This window comes from Ursus arctos, unplaced genomic scaffold (assembly GCF_023065955.2).
Source record: "Ursus arctos isolate Adak ecotype North America unplaced genomic scaffold, UrsArc2.0 scaffold_7, whole genome shotgun sequence".
NCBI classification, from domain to species: domain Eukaryota; kingdom Metazoa; phylum Chordata; class Mammalia; order Carnivora; family Ursidae; genus Ursus; species Ursus arctos.
The window spans coordinates 484940-509346 of record NW_026623089.1 but is presented as its reverse complement, the minus strand read 5'-3'; the positions used below and the strand labels follow the sequence as shown (position 1 = coordinate 509346).

General features: G+C 52.8%; 1 protein-coding gene and 1 pseudogene across 2 annotated transcripts in view; one reads left to right on the top strand and one right to left on the bottom strand.

Annotated features, from left to right (window-relative positions):
* The window catches only part of CFAP46 (cilia and flagella associated protein 46), an 88348-nt gene that overhangs the window by 14343 nt on the left and 49598 nt on the right, over positions 1–24407 (bottom strand). For both annotated transcript variants that reach the window (XM_057308675.1, XM_026494460.4), the window contains 14 exons: positions 19671–19819; positions 18800–18898; positions 18287–18419; positions 17364–17510; positions 15209–15409; positions 15008–15114; positions 13687–13863; positions 12695–12830; positions 8412–8600; positions 7503–7691; positions 5856–5990; positions 5602–5781; positions 4962–5132; positions 164–261 (listed from right to left, as the gene is read on the bottom strand). In XM_057308675.1, the coding sequence (XP_057164658.1) occupies positions 164–261; positions 4962–5132; positions 5602–5781; positions 5856–5990; positions 7503–7691; positions 8412–8600; positions 12695–12830; positions 13687–13863; positions 15008–15114; positions 15209–15409; positions 17364–17510; positions 18287–18419; positions 18800–18898; positions 19671–19819 (2111 nt within the window). The remainder of the gene's footprint in view (positions 1–163; positions 262–4961; positions 5133–5601; positions 5782–5855; positions 5991–7502; positions 7692–8411; positions 8601–12694; positions 12831–13686; positions 13864–15007; positions 15115–15208; positions 15410–17363; positions 17511–18286; positions 18420–18799; positions 18899–19670; positions 19820–24407) is intronic.
* Positions 21071–21473, top strand: LOC123000761 (phosphatidylinositol N-acetylglucosaminyltransferase subunit P-like; annotated as a pseudogene).

Genomic DNA, 24407 nt, shown 5'->3' with positions numbered 1-24407 from the left:
CTCGGCTGGGAGCCTTTGCCAGCCGGTGTCTGTCCAGCCACGGCCTTGGGTCCACCCCTAACATGCCCTCCATCGCGGCATCCCTCGAGCCGTGTTCACCCCACACCGCGAGACTTCTTAAGAGGGTGGGGAACGGCCCAGAGCAGGAATAGGAAGGCCTTACCGGTCCCGCGAGTGCTGCAGGATGAGGATCCGAAAGGTAGGCGGGATTTCATTCAGGAGGTTAAAATGCTGCTCAGTGACCCTGAGATTTTGCCAAGCCTGTGCGTGATAAACAGGAATCAACCATGCACGATGTGGGGTGCAGGCCCAGGCGTTGTGGGGGGCCTCAGGGTGGGGGCGCGACCCCTACAGGACTCACGGCTGCCACAGGGGGGAAGAGGGCACACGCGGACTCCACCGGGACCCGCCGAGCTTCCACTTGCCCGACAGGAGCGAGCCCGAGAGCCCAGCAGGCAACACACGGAAGATCCTCCAGCACCCTAGTGTCTTCCCTCCATCCTCCGCCCGGCACCCTGGGCGCCCCAGGTGTGCACACGGGCGCGCCCCGCCGGCCCCGCCGTGCTCCCCGATGAGCCCCAGGGGCCCGCAAGCACATCGCCCCACTTGCTGATGAAACCAGCTTCGTGTCCACAAGCGCCGACGGGCCTGCACTGGCGTCCAGGGGTGCGGGTGGAGCAGACAGAAGACAGTCGGTCGTACGCGGGCCGCACCCGCCTGCTCGCAGGCGCGGAGTCCTGCGCCACCTGAGTGTGCCCTCGGCCTGCGTCCCCTCCGGGCAGCCCCCGCTTGGCCGAAGCTGCTGGACCGGCCTCCTCGGGGCGCGTTTTCCCTGGGGCCGGGAGCTTCCGGAGAGGCCCTTCCATCGGGGCGGCCCCGCTCCTGCTGCCGCACCTGCCCCACTGTAGCCGTTGGGGGGTCTAGCAGTAACGGAATGCAGGTTTAATTTTTGCATCTCCCTGGGAACTAGTGAAGCTGGGTGCCGTTAAAAATGTTTACGGACCATTTGGGCATCTCTTGTGACATTCCAGTCTTGCAGTTTTTCTTCTGTGGGAGCGTCTGTCTTTTTCTTATTGAGGGGACACAAAATGCGAGCTCCGAGGGTCTCCTCCGGGACTGGTTCTGTTGAGTTTTTTTTTTAAACTCCAGTATAGTTAACACAGTGTAGTCGTTTCAGGCGTACAACATAGCGAGTCAACACTTGCACACGTTACCCGAGCGCAGCACAAGTGCATACCTTCATCCCCGTCACCTATCTCCCCTTCCCCACCCACCTCCCCCGGTGACCATCGGCGCGTTCTCTGGAGTGCAATTGCTGGGTCGTAGGGTGGCTCTATTTTCAACTTTTTGAGGAACCTCCACACTGTTGTCTGCAGTGGCTGCCCCAGTTTACATTCCCACCAACAGTGTAAGACGGTTCCCCTTTCTCCGCATCCTTGACAGTTGGGCCTGGGATTTTTCTTTGTGGGGATGTTTTTAATAAAAGACTCAATTTCTTTAACAGATAATAAATTATTCAGATTTTCTATTCCGTCAACTTTGGTAAGTTGTATTTTTGAGAAATTTCTCTATTCCATCCAGATTGTCAAACTTCATTAGAGTATGGTTGTACAGAATATTCCCCTATCAGCTTTTTGAAGTTTGAAGGATCTCCATGATGTCTTCTTATTACTGATAGTGGAATTTTGGGTTTTCTTTCTTTCTTTTTTTTCATTTTCGGGTCTTCCTAAATGTTCATCAATTTTATTAGTCTTCTCTTTGGAACCTTCTATGCTGTTGGTTTCCTCTACTGTTTTAATTCCATTGTGTGTGTTGTATTTCTTTCTCGTTACCTTCTAGTTTTCTTAGAGGTGTTTTTATTCTAGCTTCTAGAGGTCTAAACCTAAATTACTGTTTTTAAGATTTTCTCCGTGTATTCAAGGCTATATTTTCCCTCTAAGCCCTCCTGTAGACAAGTCTCATAGGTTTCGATATGTGGTATTTTCATTCTCTAAGTCAATTTAAAATATTTTCTAAATTTCATTGTGATTTCTCCTTTGACTAATTCCTGATGATAAGTATATTGTTTAATTTCAAATTTATTGTATCTTTCAGTTATTGGTTTCTAATTTAATTGCATTGTGGCTGGACAACAAAGGGAATGTTTTCACTTGGTTGGAGAGTCTTGAGGCTATGGCCCGGCACCGGTCCATTCCGGCCCACGCTCCCTGCACACTTGGAAAGAAGAGAACCCAATCATAGTTGGAATTGTGCTCTGTGAATGTCAGCCTGGCCACAGCTGCACAGACCTTCTGCACGCGAACAGCTTTCCTATACAGCCCTACATGCTTACCAATCTATCGTCTGGGCTTCCACCAGCCGCCGGGCCGGCTGCGGGTCTCCCACTGGATGCAGGCCTGTCCAGGGCTCCTTTTATTCCTGTCACTTCTGTTTCATGAATTTGAAGCTACATCATTGTACATACAGACCGAGGATGCCGATTCCCTGTTGACTGATCCCCGGGCCACCTGGCTTTCATCAGATGAGTATCTTCATGACTTAGATACTATTTCTCATCTTTTCCATCCAACATTTCTGTGTGCTTATATGTGAAGCAGGTCTCTTTTAAGAGGCATATGATTGGATTTTGTTTTTCTTTTCAGCCAATGTGACAATCTTAGTCTTTGACTTGTAGGGTTTGGTCCATTTACATTTATTGTAAATATATATATATATGAGTTTCCAACTACCATTGCCCTGCTTTTTTCCTCCTGGGACCATATGTTTTTATATTCTTTCCCCCTACTCTTTTTGTCTGTCTTTGGGATAATAAAATACTCTTATTTGATTTTTTTCTTTTTATTAACTTAGTACACAGTATTTTAGTGGTTACTCTAGGGATCATGACATTTGCCTTTAGCTTGTTATAATCTAATAAAAATGTAATTTTACCCTTCCCTAGTAGTGACAGAACCTCTGCATTGTAAACTCTGTCTAATCCTTCCTGCTTTTTGCATTGTCTTTCATTTTACTTCTGCAAAATAAGCTAAACTCCACAAGATGTTAAAATTACTGTTTTACACACTTGAAATGTATTTCCTTGTACCTAAATGTTTGCCTTTGTAGTATTCTTGGTTCTCCCACGCATTCTGCCATTTCCTCCTAGCTTCTTGTGCCGCAGGCTACCTGGTGGCCCACTCCCTCAGTTTCTGTGCATCCAAACGTTTCTCTGTGCTGCCACAGTGGGCAGCGGTCTCCTGGCCTGCTCGCAGGCGCCCGTGGCTCCTCACTGACTGCCCTCAGGTTTCCTGTCCTGGGTAGCAGCGGCTTGGTGCTCGTGGATGCACTGCAACTTTCTTGTGTTTCTCCTGCATGGGGATGCCGGCGCTCCTGAGTCTGTGGACTGTAAGCCATCATGTTGTGTCACTATTGCCTCAGCTCCATGTCACGCTCTCCTGGCCTTTGGAGACAGGTTCCACATGCACTCGGCCTTCTGAGAGTCTCTCCCAGAGCGCTCATCCCTGTTTCCCTCTCCAGCCAGGGTATCTTGTGCTAGTCCACATTCCCTGTGCCATGCTAATGCTCTCTGAGGAGACCTCATGCAGCATCTTGCTGGAGCCAGTGACCTCGAGGCCACAACCTTCCAGGATGGTCCTTATTTCCCAGGTGCCATGAGAACCACAAGGAATTTCACCACCATCCACGAGTTTTCAGGCAAACTCCCCACAGCCCAGGATGCAGCTGCAGTCCCCAGGCAGGTCATCACAAGCCTGCTGCGCGTCCCAGCGGGTCAGCACTGATGCAGGGGCAGTCGGGGACAGGTCGCTGCGGACATCTTCCCCTCTCAGGAGCTGTAGCTCAGCCTGCTCTCCTGTCCACAGCAGAGGCTTTACGGACAGCAGTTTCTGCTGATCACCAGGCTCCTGCTGTGGCTGCTGTGGTGGCCTGGCTGTGGTCTGTGCCCCCACCAAGTGCAGCCGAACCCCGAGTCTGACTGCTCTGTGCACCTGACCGAATCAGTGCAGGTCTTCCACAAGAATCCTTGAAACAGCAGGAGGAGGAGGAGCCGTCACAGCACCTACGATGGAGTTGGCCGCCACAGACCCGTCCTGCCACGGACCTGTCCCACACTGGACCAAGCCCCTGCACCCCCCACATCCAGCCCCATCCTCAGCACCATGCACACATCAATGTATTTGGTCCCTCAAGTCTCCTCTGAGGTCAGTGCTGGGTTACGCCCACCCCAGCCTCAGTGGGACACACATGGATGTGTCCTCCAAGCGTGGGTGTCTGGGCTGTGCTGCTTCTCTCGGTGGACTGGCCTGGTTGTCCTTGCACCTGTGATGGGCTGTACTGCTCTTCAGGAGAAGGGGAAGCTTTCCAGCACTGGCTCTCAGCTGGGGGTGATTCTGGGGACCTCTGTTGTTGTCGCAGCTGGGGTGGGGCGGCCAGCATCTGGTGAGCACCCCACGGGGCACAGGACACCCCACCACAAATGACAACCTGGCCCCCAGTGTCACAGGGAGAAAAGAAACTCTGGATGAAGGGCTGAGGTTGGACCCACACAGGTGTGCGCAGAGCAGCAGGGGAGGAAGAGGAGTGGGATCGGTCAGAGTGCTCCAGGCTGTTGTCCCGATGCCTTGCATTTCATCAAGTCCCGTTTCCTTAAACACCCCAGTTCACATCTGCTCGTCCAAGCAGAAGAGGACGTGCTAGTGTCTGCAGTGTTCTATTGCGGGCTGAAAGAAGTGTGCCCCCCTCAAGAAGACCCTCAGGGGCCCTGTCCCCTCCCGACCTGCTGTAGGCCTGGGCACTTACAGTCACCAGGAGGCCCTGGGGGAGGCGGAGGTCAGAGAGGGCCAGTGGTGCCCCGGAACCACACAGCTATGGAGAGGCTGCACCGGTGAGTGCTGCCGTCGGGCTGGCAACAGAGTGGTACCGCAGGGCTGAGTGGCCAGGGCAGGTGCAGACGGCTCGCTCACCTTGGAAATGACAGCCAGCCTCTGTTCCACGCTCGCAAACAAGCTGGTGGACATCCTCCCCTTCTGCTTCAGCTGGTGCTCGAGCTGCAGCAGGGCCGCCAGCTGCGAGCTGCTGGTGTTGGCTGTGGCCGTGAACAGGACATCCCGCATCATCTCTGAAGCCAAGCAGCTCTGAAACAGACAAGGGATGGGGCCAAGAGACCTGAGCCCTGCCTGCCCGGGGCCAGTGGGTGCCCAAGTGGGAGAGTAGCTAGGGGCTGCTCAGCCTCTTCTGGCACCAGCTTCTTGGGATGCGTCTCCTGCCACCAGCAGTCACCAGGCCCTTCACCACTGTGCCCCCAGCACCTGCCCACTCTTTTGCTCTGAGCCCCAAGAACATAAGGCTTGGTGGACCGTAAGATGTCAGTAATAGGGGCTGGGGCTCAGGAGAACCTCAGGAAGATGGGACAGCCTTCCCTACTTCTTCTGGTGACCGGAAGCTCCCTCTTCCAGCCGAGCACTGCTCTCTCAAGGCAGAGACCCCCGACGTAGCCTGGCTGGCCAGCCTACCAGCAGGAGGGAGTGCCGGGTGCTCAGGGAACTCCCCCTTCCAAGGTGGCCAAGAAGGGACTTGAGGAAGAGGCACACAGCAGAGCCATACCTGAGACAGCGCCAGGAACTGGCAGGTGGCTGCGGGGTCCAGGGTGCCGGTGCACTCCACCATGTCCAGGCTGGCCGCAGCAGCAATGTCCAGGAGGCCGCTGCCCAGGGCGACCTGCACACACTGCAGCAGCACCTCGGAGGCCTGGGCCAGGTACCGCTGGGCCAGCACCAGCCTCCTCTGCGGGGCGCAACGCTTGGGCTCAGGTCGGGTCTGTGGGCAGGGCACCACGGGGCAGGTGGGAGTGGCTGTACCTGCTGATCCGAGCCCTTCCTGCCGTGCTCCTCAGCGGCAGACCTCGAGGCCCACAAGTCTTCGTAGGGATCCTTGCCGGCCCTGTCCTCTGGGACGGTCTGCAGATGCGTGAGGCTGCTCAGCTCAGCGATGGCCTACGGAGGAGCCACCTCCGCTCAGCCGGCCTCCAGCCCACTGCCCGGCCCGGCGTGCCTGTCGCGCTTGGGGCATCTCTGTGAGACCCCTGGGAGAGGCATGCTGTAGGCGGCAGTCAGGCCTCTCACCGACTGGACTGACCTGCGGGGCCTTGGCCCAGGAGGCCTGGCAGCTGGCAGGTGCGGCCTGTGTGGTGAAGCAGCTCTAGAGAAGCAAGCCTGAGTGTCCCCGGTCTCAGAACAATCAAATTCTATGCTTACTTTCTTCAACCTTCAAAATCACCTTCCCCAGGCATCACCACCAGTCCGACTGGGCAGCCAGGACTGAGTACGTCAGGTGCCCTCCTGCCCCCGGGGACCTGGGCCTGCCTGACTGCAGGGCCAGCCACCCTGATGAGGTCCTTGGGGGTGCCAGGGGACTCTGCCGGGGGGAGGCAGCAGGTACAGGGGGAGGCCCTGGGTCTGTGGGATCACGACAGGGAGCAGCAAGGGGAAGGCCGGCTGGGCAACGGGGCTGGGGAACAGGGGTAGGGCAGCGTGGGCACACTTCTTGGAAGCTACCTGTGTATGTTTCCCCGACGACCCCTCTGAGAGGGAGCATCGTTAGTGCTGTTCCATAGACGAGGACCCCAACCCCAAGGGGAGGGGATTGCCAAGGCTACATCTCTGGTCGACATCCACCTGACTCAGAGCCACCTTGCAGGTGCTCAACAAACACAGACTGAGTGAGGGGCTAAAATTCCATCATTTCCCCCAAATGTGAGTCCAGTCCTAGGTCCTGGGATCCAGACAGACAATGCATCAGGACTGGCAATCACACAGGGGTACGGAGCCCAGGTGCTCGGGGCTGGGGGTTCTTCCTAAAAGAGCAGAGTCTGTGGGGATGCGCCTGACTTTGCTTTGGGCAGGTGCCTTCCAGATGGAGGCAGTGGCATCCACAGAGGATTTTGGACGGTGGCCGGCAGCTGCTACAGTGCCAGTGGCTGTCCCCAGCACTCCCTGCGAGGGGTGCGGTGCTCCCCCTGGGACCACCAGGCCTACTGGGCAGCCTTGCCAGGGGCTCGAGAGAAGGGAGCAAGCCTGAGTGCATGACGCCAGGCAGTGTGGGTGGCGGAAGGGAGTAGGTGGCTTGGGGTCTCCTGCTGCTTGTGAGGGGGGTTTCTGCACCCGGCACTCAGGCAGACCCCAGACCCCCTGGAGGAGAGGTGCTGAGGTGCAGGCGGGACACCCCCATTTGGGGCTGGGGCTTCCTGACCTCGGACCACCTATGTGCTCGCTTTCCCTCCTCTCCGGAGTCTGTCCCCAGAAGTTTGTGTTTCTCTTCCACCCACTGGTTGCACCAGACAGACTACTTCTTGCTTTTTTCCTCCCTTTCTGAGGCCACACAAGCCTTCTTAATCAGGGACAATTCGAGGTCTGTTTCATATGCCCGTTCTTACCGAGATTAGGCTAGCTTTAAATAGCCGCTTTTGTTTTTACGCATGGCCGAGGGGCTTGCGGGGAAGCACATACCGAGAGGCCCTCCTCCCAGTAGTAGGTGGGGTGCACGGGGTCTGCGTGCATGGCCAGCAGGCGGAGGGCCTTCCCCGCGAGGCCCAGGACCTGAGCACGGATGTCCACGCAGCCGGCGCACAGTGAATGCATGGTCCCGAGCTGCGCCAGCGCAGTGTGGGCCAGGGTCCGCTTCAGCGTGAACCATTTCTGTAGGAACACAAACGGCCTCGTGGTTACTTGCACCCCGCCCTGGGACATGCCAGAGGCCCACCCTTGAACACCCCCCGGATCTCCCCCCACCACTCCATCCTGTCCCCGAGTTCCCTGGTCTAACGCCACTGGTCTAACGCCCCCAGGAGTGGCGACATCCAAGCTGAGAAATGCACCCTCGGGCGTTGGGGGAGGGTCTCCAGGGCTTAGGTGTTGGGAGTGTCACTAAAATCTACTTATATAACCTTAATTTGGGACTCACTGACAAATAGAAAAGCTCGTATAGCTAGCTAGTTCACTGTTAGAGCTATCTTTGATATATTCATGGTTACATCAAGTTAATTTGATTCATAGTACATGAAATCAAAGAAAATGTCTGAAATGGCAGGATGTTTCTTTCAGATACTTTGCAAACTCCACTTTTTTTTTTTAACAAAATCAATTCACCTTTGTAGAGCTCTTTAATACGCTGCCGTAGTTAGTTGAAGCAAATGCATACCCCAGTAGGAGCCTGCCGTGCACCTGGGAACATCCCCCAGGAGACCCCCCAAGGCCGTCAGACTGGGGGCCCTGGGAGCCGCTGGGGCTGGGAACACCCTCGCGGTCAGAGGGCTCGGCCCCGCGCCTTCTCCTGGTGAGTCCTGCCGTCCCAGGACAGCACCCGCACACCAGACCACGAGCACGAGCACGGGGCCCACTGCGTCCCGGGGCGGTTACCAGGCCGACGGAGGTGTAGTCGCTCAAGCTGTGCAGGTAGTCGGCCAGCAGCTTGTCCCTGGAGCCCCGCTCTTGCCGCCTGGCCTGGGCCTCCGCCCACACGAGCTGCAGTGTGTCCAGAGACGCTTGGACCAGCCTGAGCCGCAGGCGCGCCAGCTTCCTCATCAGAGGCGTGTTGATGTTCTGCACCTGGGCGTGCCACACACACCGTGGGAGTGCCGCCCTCACAACAACGCACGTAGCCCCTCCCCCAAATCCTCGCGCCCTTTTCTCACCGGTCCCTCCCTCCCGGGCAGCCCGGGGCCACCCTCCAGCACCACAAGCTGGTTTGCAGGTGCCAGGGTTTGTCCCAGGGGAGTCACACAGCGTCTGCTCTCTCTGGCCGATTCCACTCGCGTGATCACTCAGACCCATCCACGTTGCTGCGTGCACTCACACCTTTCCACTGACGAGGAGCACGGGTTGTACAGGTGGGCGCCAGCACGTGCACCCCTCACACCCGGGGCTACTGCAAATACAACGGCCGGCTCCTATGGGGGCCCGTGTTTAACTGCACCCCCGCCCCCCGCAGCAGCGATGAGAGTTTGGTCCCTCCGTGTCCTTGCTAACATTTGCTACGTTTGGTCTTTTAAATTATAGCCATTTTAATTGCTGTGGTGGTTTCCCTGACCCGCTGGTGAGTGCATCATCCCCTCATGTAATTACTTACCATCCACATATTTTCTTTGGAGAAACGTCTGCTCAACTCTTTGCCCACTTTTTATGGGGTTGTTTCTTTTGTTATTATTAAGTTTTAAGAGGGTTTTATATTCTGGATACAAGACCTTGTCAGTCATACGGTTTGCAAATATTTTCTCCCAGTCTGTACCTTGTCTTTTCATCCCCTGAATAGTGTCTTTTGAAGAGCAAGCTCCAATTTGTCCGTTTTTCATTCTCACATGGATCATGCTTTTGTTGCCATATGTGAGGAATCTTTGCTGAACCCAAGGTCCCAAAGGTGCTTTCCTCTAGAAGCCTTACAGTTTCAGCTCCTACTTCCAGGTCTATAGTCCACCTGGGGTTGGACCCTACGTCTGGTGTGAGGTATGAACTGAAGTCTGTCGTTTGGGTGTGGATTTCCAGCTGCCCCAGCACCACTGTTGTATAGGGTAGACTTTCTTCACTGAATTCCCTTTGCTCTTTTGTTGAAAAGCAATCTTCTGTCGTCTTTGTGTCTGTTTCTGGATTCTGTTATGTTCCATTTTCTGCTTATCTTACATTTACACTAAAACCACACTGCTTTGATTCCTGTCACTTGATAATAAGTCTTAGGTAGTGTTAGATCTTCAACTCAGTTTTTCTTTTTTAAAGTTGTGTTTGCTATGTTACATCTTTTGCAGTTTCAAAGGAATTTTAAAATGTTTTTTTTCAATTTTTATAAAAAGCCTGCAGCTTCTTGGTCAGGATTGAAGAAAATTTTTGAGGTCTTAGTAGTATCAAGTCTTCTGGTCCATGAACACGGTATATCTCTCCATCTACTTAGGTCTTCTTCAGTTTCTCTCAGTGATGTTTTCTAGTTCTCAGGGGTAAGTTTTCACTTTTTTGTCCAATTTCATTTTTATGCTGCCAAATGGTTTTGTTTTTGCATTTTTAATACCTGATCAATTGTTGCGAGTATATAGAAATATAAAATTAGTATTTGCATATTGTTCGTGTCCTGAAGCCTTACTGTCCTAGTACATTTATTATTGTTTTTGTAGATTGCGTGAGATTCTTTCTTCTTTCTTCTTTTTCTTTTCTTTTTTTTTTTTTTTTGAGAGAGAGCTTGAGCATGCAAGCAGGTGGGGGAGGGGCAGTGGGAGAGGGAGAGAGAATCTTAAGTAGGCTCTTCACCCAGTGTGGAGACCAACGCGGGGCTTGATCTCGCAACCCTGAGATCATGACCTGAGCTGAAATCAAGAGTTGGACACTCGACTGACTGAGGCACCCAGGTGCTCCTGTGTGAGATTTTCTGTACAGATGATCATGCCATCTGTAAGCAAAGACAGTTTTACTTCTTCCTTTCTAGACTGGGCATTCTGTATGAAGGTGGAGCGAGGGCACACCGCCGTCTTAGTGCTCTTCTTTCCCACTAAGTGTGACATGGGCCCTAGTGTTTTCACAGACGCAGTCTATCAGCTCAAGGAGTTTCCTTCTAGTAAGAGTTTGTTAAGAGTCTTTCTTTCTTTCTTTCTTTCTTTCTTTCTTTCTTTCTTTCTTCTTTTTTTTCAATCAGGAATGAGTATTGGGTTTTGTAACTGAGGTGATCATATGGTTTTTTAATTTTTAAAAAAATATGGTGAGCCAAACTGATTGATTTTTGAATGTTAAACAATCCCAGGATAACCCCAACTTGGCATTGATGTGTTATCCTTTTCACATATTATTGGATTTAATTGGCTAAAATTTTGTTTAGAACTTCTGCATCTGTGTTCATGAATAATAATGACCTGTAGTGTTTGTTTTGCTATCAGGGTCAAACTAGCCCTACGGAGTGGGCATGTGTTCCCTTCTCCTCAATTTTCTACAAGACTTTGTGTTGAATTGGTGTTATGCTGTCCTTAAATGTTTGGTGGGACTCACCAGTAAAGCCGTCTGGGTCTGGTGTTTTCTTTGTGGAGAGACTGTTAACTACAAATTCTACGTCTTTAACAGAGGGAGGGCTATTCAGGTGATCTATTTCTTTTTGAGGTTGTTTGTGTCTTTCAAGGAATTGTTCTATGTCATCATAAAGCTGCTCAGAATATTCCCTTATTATCCTTTTAGTATGTATAGGGTCAGTGGCGATGTTACATCTCTTATTTCAGATCCTGATCGTTTATGTCCTCGCTCTTTCTCCTGATCAGTCTGGACGGAAGTGTATGGACTTATTTATCTCAAGTAACAACTTGTGGTTTTGTTGATTTTACCCTTTATTTTTAGGTTTCCGATTTCACTGATTTCTGCTCTGATCTTCACTTTCCTTTCTTCTGCTTGTTTGGAGTTTGTTTTTCTTCTACTTTCTAACCATGAAGGCTAACATCACTAGTTTGGGACCTTTTTTCTTTTGTCATACAGTTATTTAGGGCCACAAATCTCCCCCTAAGCATTGCAATTAGAGACATCTTAAAAATTCTGACATGTGTTTTTTTCCCCTTTCAGTTCAGAAATACTTTCCCTTTTGATTTGTTCTCTGGCTCATAGTTATTTTGATGGATGTTATTTACTTTCCAAATATTTGGGTATTTCACCCATAGCTTTCTGTCTTTTTTTTTTAATTGAGGTAAAATTCACATGACATAAAATAACCGTTTTAAAGTGTACAATTCAGTGGTTCTTAGTGCGTTCACAGCCTTGTGCAGCATCACCCCATCTACTTCCAAAGTGTTTCGTCATTCCAAAAGGGAACCCCCTCCCCACTCAACGGCCCTGTCCTATGCCCCTCCCTGCCCCTCCCCTACCACCACTAATCAGCTCTCTGTCTCTATGGACTTAACTATGCTATCTTTTATGTTGCTTTTTGATTTCTACTGTAATTGCATTGAGGTCTTGGTACATACTGTGGTCAGTAGTAACTTTTAACACCCTTGTCTTTGCATTCTGATACCTGTGCCAGTTCTTGGTTGGTCTTGACGGATTGTTCTGTATGTTATGAGTATGTTTTCTCTGCTTTTTGGCATGGTAATTTTGCATGCAACTTTTGATTGGGATTTCGGCATGGTAATTTTTCATTGGTTGCCAGACACCATGCATTCCTTTTTTGGCAGATGGACACTTGTGCTCCTGGTTTTGCCTTTGTTCTGGGGCCACCAGACACTGTGGTCCTCTCAGGTCTTCTACGAGTTTTCAGGCAGATCCAGGGCAGGGTTCATCCAGGGCAGATTATACCTGACAGAGACAAGACCTTCTGTCCGCTCTGCGCAGCACCCTGGGGTCACAAGGTTGTCTGGTCTGGCTGTTGGGAGCAGGTGCTGCTCTGAGCCTGAGGGGGGGCCTAACACCTTCCTGACCCCCTTGGGCCCCCTGCTTCTGCAGTGAGTGTGGATGGGGTGGGGCCACCTCTGCTCACAGATGAAGGTGCCCATGTGGACATCTAGTGTGCTGAAAATCTGTTTCACATTTTTGTCCACTTCTTGGTTATTTCGGAAAGGAGGGCAAATCGCGTTGCTGCTGCTGAACCTCAGCCAAACCGGAAGCAGGCCGCCTGCTTAGGGCAGGTGCAGGCCCGTCTGTGTGTGCCGAGGGGTGCTCTGGGCGCCAGGGAGGGACCCAGGACACAGACTCACCTCCTGCAGGGACAGCAAGCCCCGCACACTGAGGAACAGCTCCTCTGTCTCAGCCACAGCTCTCTGGACCAAGTCATACGCCTCCAAGCGATATGCGGTTTTTTGCTCTTCATCTTTCTCATTTTGGGCACATAATCTTTATAAGATGGAAGAGTGGAACTTAGAACAAACTTTGAAGCATTATACCATCGGTATTAACAAAATGCACAGTACATAATTTTTAAATAATTATACTGCATTTCTATTAGTACTTCAAATTTTATGATTAGATGTTCTATAATTTTGCCCTCTATAATATTTTTGTAAAATTAAATCTATGCCTAACAGATCCAGTGAACCAACACCATGACATTAATTGTGCCGATTTAACTGCCTTGTTTTCCTATTTGTGCTTTTCTGGATTTCTTAAAGTTCTACAATGACCATATAATCAATTCTGTAATAATAGGATCAAAGTTACATTCCACACGTGTCCAGGTGGCTTTTCCCTTATAAAGGCTGCTTTTAACACACAAGATCTGTTTGTCGTGCTCTGGAATGCGTGCGTGTACACCAAGCACGCGGGTGGCCCAGGGCCGGCTGGGTGGAGGGGAGGTGGGTGAGGGAGGCCGTTTACTGAGGCCCGGCCTCGCTCCTCTGCCTCCGGGCCAGCCCCTGCCCTCGATGACAGAGCAGGTGCGGGGCGTGCAGGGTTGACGTGTGTACGGCTGTGAGCGATCACCGGTCATGTGCACGTGGGAATGTGGCCTGTGGCTGCACAAATGTGACCAATGTGGGAACGCTGTGGGTGTGTCCGTGTGTTTGCAGAGACAGCAGGTGGGACACTGAGGGCACAGCCCCTGTGCCGCTGTCCTGGAGGGAGGTGCAGGCAGCCGCAAGGCCAGGAAGAGATTCTGTGAGAGGGCAACGGGGCCCCGAGGGGGGCTTGACCCTGTGCTCAGAGGGCAGGCCCCTCAGCCACCCCAGGAGGGCCCCCCAACGGGGCTGCTCACCTCTTTATCTTTGCGCGCTCTAGTTTTATGTCCACACAATTCTCTTTGTAGCCCCAGGAGGCCAACTTTTCCTCGATCTCCATCAAGTGGTCGTGCATCTCCGTCAGCAGAAACAAGCATTCGGGAGGCTCACAGCCAGCTGGTTCCTGAATGGCCCGGATCTGGAGGCTCACACATCTGCGGGGGCGTGGACGTCCCACGTGGCGACCTCAGTCTGGCCAGTGTCGCCCTGACGCTGAGCGCACTTCCCGCAGACCAGAAACCACACCGGCCACACGCTTCCATCACAGACAGTCAAGCTGGAAAGTAGCGCCCCCGCCCCCAGCAGCAGCCTGCTGTGACTCAGGGGCAGGAACCCACAGGGAAACCCACATCCGCCCGCCGTGCGGGTGCTGCCCGCAGGAGTCCCGGGGCCCCTGAGCAGGAGCGGGAACCCGTGCGGGTGGAACAGCCATGAACAGCCCCTCAGAACAGAACAAACACAACGTGGAAAACAAAGAGAACAAGACTGCTGCTTCTTTGTAAAGGTCAGTGAAACGGTGATGCGCAACTCTGACTTAGGGGAGGAGTGGGGCACGGGCGCCAGGGGACACACCTGTGACAAAGACTCCGTGACGTTACGGAAAAGAGTCCAGAAACAGACATGCCAACACGACCCAAAACCCAGAGGAAACAATTTTCCAGAAGAATACAAATTCCCAGAAAGATAGCTCAAAAAGAAGCCAAAATTCTGAACGACTGATAAGCACAGAGGACCGGTGCCGCTCTTCAGAGCTCCGCGCCCAAAACAACTGCCACCTGCCCAGACAGGCGACAGGCTCGGGAAGCAGCCAGCGCGGAGGGGAAGACAGAGCAGGACAGGCCCAGGGAGGCACCTGCTCATACGCTGTCTCCGGGGGGGGGGGGGGGAACCCTGCAGCCAGACCCCACCCCACGGGTGTCTGCAGAAACCCCACGCACACCTGGGGGCAGCTCAAACGTGTCCCCTGAGCATTTAGGAACCAAACAAGCTACCTGCATCCCTGTCCCAAGAAAAAGGGCACATTGGAAAGGAAGAGACACTGCCCCCAGGAGCCGGAAGGCCAAAGGTCAGGCTCTGGAGACTTCTCTGGGCCGCCCCCTCCCCCCAGGGGCCACATGCCGCAGGTAGGGGTCCCCAGGGGGCAGGCTCTGCTTCAGAGAAGGTCAGCTAGGTCAGCGGCGTGGGCAGATGGCTCTCTGAATGTGATTCTCTGCACCTCAGAGGTTTGGAAAGCCGCATAAAGAATAAAGTCAACCCTGACTTTCATGTGAATTAACAGTTTTTCTTACGAAGAGCTACCTGGCTTCTAGGTCTGTGATCATAAATTGCAGGATGGGCACTCGGTTAGGTCTTTCCTTCTGCAGGACCCTGAAGGTGTCTATGAGTCTTTGAAACAACTGGCAGGCCTGAGGAAGACAGGGCGTTGATGTTTGCGTGAGGTTCCCGGCCACGGGGACCCGGCCACGTGCCCCACTCCGCGAGCACCAGGGCGGGCCCTACCACCGCTTCACTGCCTTTGCTTTCCGTGGCCAGGAGCGTGTCTGCCAGGGTCAGGGCTGAGCTGTACCAGAACTCCTCGCTGCCCCCCAGGCGCCGGGCCTGCTCCACCATCTTCCTGGCTTGCCCGTGGTTTTTCTCCCTGTTCGCCAGCCGTGCTAGGAGGTGCAGGCATCTCGCTTCTGCACAAGGGTCATCAAGCTCCTGAAGTAAATGTATGTGTGGACAGAGGACGGGGAGGGGAGCGTGAGAGCAGCTCCGGGCACCAGGCCTTCGCACACACAGCGTCCACTGGGCTGGTCCCTCACCTCTGAAGGACGCCCCGCATCTGCCCTCAGGGCATGGGGCTGGGCGGGCTTGCGGCCTGTGCATGTGCTAAAACCCACTTCCAGGGTTCCCGACCCCACGCCTTGGCGGCAGTCCCCAGTGCTCTCTGGGGAGCCGCCGTCCAGACGCTGGCTGAGGGCAGCGGGGGTGGGGGGGGACGGACTTCTGCATCCTAGCCGGCCAGGGCTGTCTCATCCCCCATCCATTGCACACAGTTGCAGGTGGCCTGGGCGTGGGGTGGGGGTGCTGCTGGCCTCTGAACCACACCTGGGCAGGAGGACGTGAGGTGCCCAGGTGGGAAGAGCAGAGTCCAAGGTGGCTGGCTCCAGACAGGGCAGCTAGCATGCAGCCCAAAGAGACTGAAGCGGGGGCCTGGTGGGCCTGGGGCCTGTGGTCCCAAGAGCCAAGGCCCCGGAAGGCAAACACAGGCTGGAGACGAAGAGGGGGAGGTGGATTCAGGAGGCAGACGTGCTGGTGGGGGGTTGGGGGGAGCCTCAACAGAGAGGCGGACTGCGACCTGCTATGGACAGAAGCAGGGGCTGGTGCCTGCAGATGCCCCCGGGAGACGTCACCAGGCTCTAACCGCTATGGCCCCACAGAGACGTGGCCATGGTGTGGGCGGTTCAGGGCAGCAGACGGCCAGGAGGGAAAGGCCCGTGGGCAGAGCACCATCCGTGACAGAAGGCTCAGGAGGGGCAGTGTGAAGTCTGGAGGAGGCAAAGGTGCCCCAACCACCCTCTGGGGACAGACACTCCCCCGGGAGCTCTCTGACACCCGGCTCCTCGGCCCCCTGGTCTCAGAAGAGGCCGTTGCCAGCAGACTGCAGCCTCTCAGCCCCACCCCAGGTGCTCCCCCTTCTGTCCCCGGCTGCGCCCCCTCTGCAGCTGGCCTGCACATGCCCGTCTCACCGCCAGGCCTGCACACAGCTATCTGTGTTGGCCTGTGCTGGCCGAGACCCACACACCTGAGCGCCCTCCCCACTGCCCAAGTCTCCCACGGCCTTGAATTTTTGTGCTTTTATTAGGGACTTCTCTGGAGTCCTTCAAAGCAGTGACAGCCTGTCTGGTCCTGTAGCTTTGCCTTGGCCCCCAGGGAATGCAGTTCTCTGAGCTGGACGTGGATAGAAATCCCTGTCTGCAGGTGCCCGAGGGCCACCATCTCTGCGAGGAGGGACGCACACACGGGCTTCCAACCTCACGGGGGACAGAGCCCAGGAGAAAAGCAACAGCTGGGCTCGGGAGGAGACAGCTGGGGCTTTGGGGCCTGCAAGTGCTGGCACTAGAAGGGCCAATCACGGGGGTGGGGGTGCAACAGAAGGGCCCAGAGATCTATGCTCAAGGGCAGAGCCGGTTTAAGCAGTTCAGCAGGGGGGCTAAGGAGCTGAGCTGAGATCTGGACGCCAGGTGGGAATGCAAGCCTTTCCGAGGAGGCTCAGAACACCCCAGGCTTCCAGTGAGGCCCAAGAGAACCCAGACACCTGCAGGGCTCACACCTGAGGAGTAAAACCCAGCCCCAGGCCCTCCAGGCTCTCAGCCTCTGCATACAACATCAGGAAACACAGCACTGGGAACCCCGCCATCCATGGAATCAGACCCACAGCCACCATAGGGAAGCAGGGACTTTACCAAATCTCAGTGAAGAGTGAACGAAAACCAGAGAACGATAGCAAAGGTCAGAGACTTAGATCCAAGTCCAAGACGGACATTCCAGAACCTCAAGCAGACAGCCCGCATCCCAGAGAGCAGTGGTGGGTGGTATGCAGGCATGCGGGGCTGCTTCCAGCAGGACAGGTGCCCCCCCCCCAACGCCCTAGGCCCCGGCAGTCCCTTACCTGGAAGGCCAGGTAGGCCTCCGACAGCAGCAGCCTCGCAGGCTGGTACAGGTCCATCTCCAGCAGCACTTCTGCTTTGAGGGCCCACAGCTGGGGGAACGATGTCCCTTCCAGGCCCTTCCCAGTCTCTGCGTTTATCTTCAGGAGCTGGAAGGCAGAGCAGGCAAATCTGTGCCTGTGGCTGGCGGGAAGCTGCTGGCCATCCATGGCTTCCCACCAGGCTGGGCCCCCTGCCTCTGCAGCGTGAGGTCTCCTGGGACAGCCATCTCTTCTCACCCACCAGCTCACATGCAGCACGCCCACCCCAGGTGCGTCAGAGCTGGTCCTTGCTCCCGCCCGTGTCCCATGCTCTGTGACCCCACTCTCTGGTACCAGGCAGCACCCAGATTGGCATGGGAGGGGTCACTGAGCCCCTGAGTTCATCAAGATGTACAGGGGCCTGGCATGTTCCTACCACGTCTCCCAAATGGTTGACGTTGGGAGCTTACAAATGGAGTCCCAAGGGTGGTACTCCCACGGTGACAGGTGTTCGGAGCCTGGTGGCTGGGATGGCTACTTTCCTTCATGGGCGGGCCCACACAAAGTGAGCCCGCTGTGTGGAGAGGAGAGCCGGTTAGTGGTCAGACCTCCTGGCCACTCTCTAGCTGCCCAGGCCTCGACCACACTGCCCATCTTCTCTGAATTCTGCCCAGGGCCCTGGCGGGCATGGTCCGAGGTGATCTGTAGCCCTGGCTTCCCCAGAGACATTCAGGGCCCACGGGGAGGGGACACGCCTGACCAGTCCTTGGGTTTCCCAGGGAACCCGGCATGAAGGTTTGGACACAGTTCATAGTGAATACGCGTCCTGGCTAGCGGCCCGAGCTGCAGCCTCGGCGCTGCCTCGCTGGGCTAGGAGCAAGGTGCTGCCAGCAGAGCGAAGCTACCTTATCCTTGGCCACGAGGGGCTTCATCTGCACCGGCTCCACTGCGGTTATGGGTTCAGCCAGCGTCGGCACACTGTCTTCTAAGAGAGGTTCCTTATTCTTCTCCTTTCTCAAGGCAATTTCTTTTCTGCAGCTAATGTAAGTAACATAGGTGATATGCCAAAGAAGAAATACAATGGCCAAGAAATACTGGAAAATGGTCAACATCACTAGTAATCAAGAAACGCAAAAGAAAATAGCTATAAGAAGCCATGGGTCACTCACCTATTTACAAAGACAACCAAAAATTCCCATGACTGCCCCCAGGCACGGCCCCCCACCTCTGGCACAGCCTCCCCACCCCAGGCTGAGGGTCCTCCCACACCCCATTGTCTGGCTGTGACAAAGGACTGGGCCTGGGGCTGGAGGGGACACAGCCGAGAGCGGCACTGCGCTGGCCAAATCCTTCCTTGTTCACAGGTGAGCTGGTGTCCCACCCACGGGGGACGTAACAGCGGTGGGGAAAGTCCACACCTCGCCTGCTCCAGTTCATAGATGTATGTCTGCCCGGCTACCTCTTCATGGTAAGCAGCTGCTTCTCGCAATTTCAGATCAGAACAAACAAGGGCAAGTCTAGGGGAGGGGGCGATAGGGAGAAAGAACACGGTCATGTGGAACGTGGTAGATCAGAGTCTGGCTATATCGTGCCTAACGATTGGTAAACAAAAAAGGAATGTATAATTTAGTGATGTTTTCAATAATTTTTAGACCTAAGCAAAATGACACAGGTGCCTCTACCAAATTTCAGGTAGAAAAAATTTTAATATTCACTCATTCATCTTACTCAGTACGTATGTACCACTCAGGGTCACCTTCAGAGGTAAAAATAAGGCATCGTGGGTGGGGCTCTGGCTCCCGTGACAACTGCCAGCAGAGAGGAGCTTCGATTCTGGGGTAAAACGGTTTTGTTTTGACGGTCACATAAAAGCGGCACGCACACTACAAAGTATCACCGTGCACCTCGCCCCGATCCTTCAGCACAGGCGCACCACTGCATTTGCTCTAGCCTTTGCCTCCCCGCCCCCACCCCTGAGATTTCTTCCCGGGGGAGTAGGCCACAGACACAGTGGCCCTTTATTCTAACACTTCAATGTACATTTCCCTAGAACAAGGATCTTCTCTTAAGGACCGGGTCGCAATTTTAAAATAAAATTGTTATTTTTATGATCAAGAATATTGATTTATTTGGTTTTACAAATCAGAGGAACTATTATTTATAGAAATAGTCAACCACAGAATTAATATTTGGAAATGCTGTTTGCTTTCATATTGCTTTGGAGAAATTTTTCCCTTTAGCCACCTAGATATTCCCCCATTTCCCCGAACATAAGATGGTTATACTGACCGCAGGTGGTAGAGATCTTTGAGGCTCTTGCTTTCTACCACAGAGGCCGCGATTACTACGCCCAACTGCAGCACTGGGATGGTGAGCTCATAAAGGGACACCTTCTGCAGGGCTCTGACCAAGTGGTCCAGATAATATAAAGTGTACGTCTACATAAATACACAACAAACACGAAAGGTCAAAGACGGGAGGAAAGTTAGGCCACTAGCTTATAGGGTCTCTCTTCAAAAACCTCTGTCCTTCTCCACGCCAAGCACAATCCCTGGCACGCAGCAGGTGCTCAACAGTGTTTGCTGAATAAATGATGTGCTCTCCCCCTTCTCTCCCTCATTCAGCTTGTCATGTGTGATCATCCGTAATCTTCAACATCCAAGTACAGATAAACATCCTCAAAGAAACAAGCCATTTACATATTTACTCAAATTTACTCAAATTGATACTCACCCTAAAAACTGCTGATCCATTAAAAACAGAATTTCTTAATGAACACGGGTAGGGAAGAACCAATACTTATAAAGACAGATGGGGTTTGATAAAATAATTATTCTGCAGTAGAAAATCAGAGAAGTTGGATGAAGTGTTTTAGAAACGTGCCAAAAGCTCCGAAGACTGGGTGATGCTGGGAGAAGTTACTGGGCCAAGCGCCAGAAGACAGTGGGTATCCAGAGAAATGGGCCTGCCACACTGAGGTACATTTGTCCTGGGAGTTTCTGCGGATTCAAGAGGCAGCTGGGATTTTGCTTGTTTGTTTGGGTTTTTTTTGTTTTTTTTTTTTTGAAGGGTGGAGACAACAAAGTGGTGTTGAGGGCCCACTGAAAGCTACGTGGCCAGGCTGGGCCCCAAAGGGCTGCACCTGAGGATTAAGGGTGGTCCACAGGTAAAGTGGCCGTCTCGGGGACTTGCTGGAAAGCCAGTGGCTTTGGGCAGCCTGAGGACACGTGGTTCTCTGAGAGACTAATAATCGGTGATGCCTGGGGAGGCTGGTCAGGAAAGAGGGGTGGGGAGACACAAACCCTACAGACCCTACAGACACTAAAAGATAATAAAAGGACATTAAGAACAACATTATACTACAAACTTGAAATTTTATATGAAGTGGAAATATCCTAGAAAAACACAATCCACAAACCAAATTTACAAGAAGAAACAGAAAATCTGAAGAGCTCCAGAACTACAAAGTAAACTAAGTCATAACTTAGGAAAAGGCCCAGAAGTTTCCACCAGGGAACTCTCCCAAACTTAAGGAAGAAATAACAAATAATCTTATATAAATTCTCCCCAAGAATGTTAAACAAAGAAAAAAAGTGGGGGTGCCTTCCGCGGTGGCGAGCAGAGTGTCCTGGCTGGCCCTGCCCTCGCACCCCGCAGGCCAGCAAAGATTGTCTAAAGTCACGGGGAAAATGGTAGAAAATTCACTGTCACTATTGCCAGAAAGAGCGATTTATGGCTTTGTTCTTTTCTTAAGCTCCCAAGTTGGCTTCATACTATATCTTGTGTGAACTTTTACTCCTGAATCTTGACGGAACTCCTTAGGCTTAGCCTATCGGCCTCAAAAATATCGGGCAGGTGCCCTGCTGTCTACCTCCCCGTTACTATAGTACTAGGTTACATACTTTTATTTGGAATGAATGCGATGAGCACCTCTTCACTCAAGCCCATTCACGCCACCACAGGTAACTATGCTGAGACCCACGGCAGAAGACAAACCACGTAGAGGCCATCCCGGCATTAGGAGATATTCCCATTAGTGAAGTAAATCAAATGTTCTTTCTTACAGTCAAAGAACTTTATGCCGAAAACTAATTTGTATGTAGACTAATACCAAGCATTTATTTTAAGTTTTGATGTAATAATTTTGACCATAATTATTTTTATTATCTCTTATTAATACCCTGGGATTGAAATGTAAGAAATTGAACTTCTCTTAAGATTATGTTCCATTAATACTAAAATGTTCTCAAATATCAGTTATTAATGGACAGAATAAATAAAATACCATTTTGTCATATACCAGACTTTTAAAAAAAATAAGTATCAGTAAAAGCACAAAGTCCCTCCGGAAAAAGGAAGGAGGGAGGGAACACTTCCTAACTGACCAAAAGGTCAGTGTGAGGTTGTGACCCAGGAGGACATGTACCCTTGGTCTTTGTCCCCGGTTGCTGGCACTGAGCTCCTAAAACCCTTGCAATCTTGTGACTCGTGCACCCCTTCCAAGCACACCCCAGTTTACGCCCGTGAGGTGACTCCGGGCAGCCCCTAGACAGCTCAGGATGGGGGCTGCGTGCCGGGGAACCAACCCTGTGACCAGAGGGCTGGAGCTGATGCCGGGGATGGGGAGAGGCTGGAGACTGAATAAGTCACCAACGGCCAGTGATGTCATCACTCATGCCTCCATAATGGAACCTCCCTAAAATTCCTAAGTGGAGCGGTGGCGCGTTTCCAGGGTGGCGAACACGTCCACACGGGGGTGGCGCACCCCAGCACTATGCGCATAGCAGCTCCTGTGCTCGGCGCCCGCCCAGACCTCGACCCGTGGACCTCTTCACCTGGCTGTTCGCCTGCACCCTTTCTAATAACCCGGTAATCTAGACAGTCAAATCCTTCCCTGGGTTCTGTGAGCCGTCCTAGCAAATCATCAGCCCCGAGGACGGGGTCACGGGAGCCTCCAATCTGTAGCCACGTCAGACAGAAGTGTGGTAGCCTAGGGACAGAATACTTGTTGACGTGGGGGCCGCCCTGAGGGACTGAGCTCTGAACCTGAGGAGCCCACGCCCACCAACCCTGGGTGGTCCGTGCCGGGACTGGGTTAATTCATAGGATGTCCCGCTGCTGTCCACAGACAACAGGAGAGCTGGGTGTTGGGGTGGGAAAGCCACATGTCTGGGGCCGGTGGGGAGCAGGAAATGATTCAGAGCCTGGGCAACTTTTACCAAATCCTGACACAGGTGCCATATGAACGGAAAATGAACGTGGAGGCAAACACCCCAAAGTGTCAGTCAAGCACGATTATACATAAGATGAGTAATATGTTTCAGGCACATTGATCTTATTCTGATAATCATCAGCAAAAGATCAATGTAATCAAAAAGAATAAAGGAGAAAAAACATCATCACTTGAACAGATGGAGAAAAATACTCAGTAAAAGTCTACAGCCATTGGTGATTAAAACCCTAAGCAAAGAGAAATAAGAACCCCCCCACCCCAGTCAGTAGAGAATGTCTGTAAAAGCACACCACCACCAACTGTACTCCCAGGACGGGTGCGAACCCTCCGCTGAAGCAGGAAGTGAGACGGGCCGTGTGCTGTCACGGCGTTTATTCGACCCCTGAGCCGGTAGAACCAGGTAATGGAATGGAAGGTGCAAGGACTAGAAACTAGAAAATAAGCAGCTGGCTGTAGGTGGAATGATGTATACACACGAGGTCCAGGAGAATTTACAGGTAAATCACCAAAATTACTAAAAGGTTAACAAAATCATATTTCCGTATTTCACGTGGAGTTCAAGCATGACACAGAAAGACGTGTTTACAATAGCATCGAAATATCAACTACATGGAGATGAACCTAACATGTGCATAAGCTCCACACAGAAAACTCGCTCCTCTGTTGAGAATCGAGGGGAGGCCTCAAGCAGTGGAGAGGCAGACTGTGTTCACGGACCGGAAGGCTCTCCCCGAGTCTGCGGCTGACCCAGAGACTCTGTGCGATCACGACCCGAACCCCACCAGGGCGTGAAAGTGGAATCTGACACTCAGATTCTCATGTACATGTGGAAACGCGAGGAGGATGGAAAGCACGGCCAAGACCTCCTCGGAGAGCAAGGTGAGGGCACGTGAAGCTCGACCATGAGGTGTGGGCATGTGTGTGTGGCCACTGGATTCAGGACACACGTGGCTCTGCAAAGAAGATGGGCAATCGCTTTTCCCATAAATGGGGTTGGAACATTCAGACACCCAGGTTTAAAAGCCTGAGGCTGACCTCGCCCTACGCCACACCCACCAATCTCAGGTGGATGGTCAGTGTGAATCTGGCACGTAAAACCATAAAGCTTTGGGGAAAACATTGTGAGAGAATATCTTCATGACCTTTGGAAACAGTCTTTTTTTTTTTTTTTTTTTAAGATTTTATTTATTTATTTGACAGAGAGAGAGACAGCCAGCGAGAGAGGGAACACAAGCAGGGGGAGTGGGAGAGGAAGAAGCAGGCTCATAGCGGAGGAGCCTGATGTGGGGCTCGATCCCACAACACCGGGATCACGCCCTGAGCAGAAGGCAGACGCTTAACCGCTGTGCCACCCAGGTGCCCCTGGAAACAGTCTTTTTAAACAGGACACACAACGTACTAGTGACAAAGGAACAGATCACTAATTTTATCACATCAACACTTGGAATCTCTCATCATGAGAAGACCTCAGGAGAGCCAGGCCACAGAGCGGAAGGTGATCTGCCCTTCGTAAAATGTTGAAGTGTTTTCAGACCAGAAAAGAATTCCTTATTCAACAAGAAAGAGACAGAAACCTTAATAAAATGTGGGCAACAGACTGGACAGGCTGCAGAGAGGACGCCCAAGTGGCCAGTGGGCCTGGGAAGGTGTGCAGCCCCGCTGTGATCAGGGGGGAACCCCATGCAGCCTTTGCGTGGCCAAAGTAGGAAGGGAACCACACGAGGCCGGCAAGGGTGTGACGACGGCACTCCTGCCCGCTCCGGCGGGGATGGCGCCGCCACGACCCCTTCTGA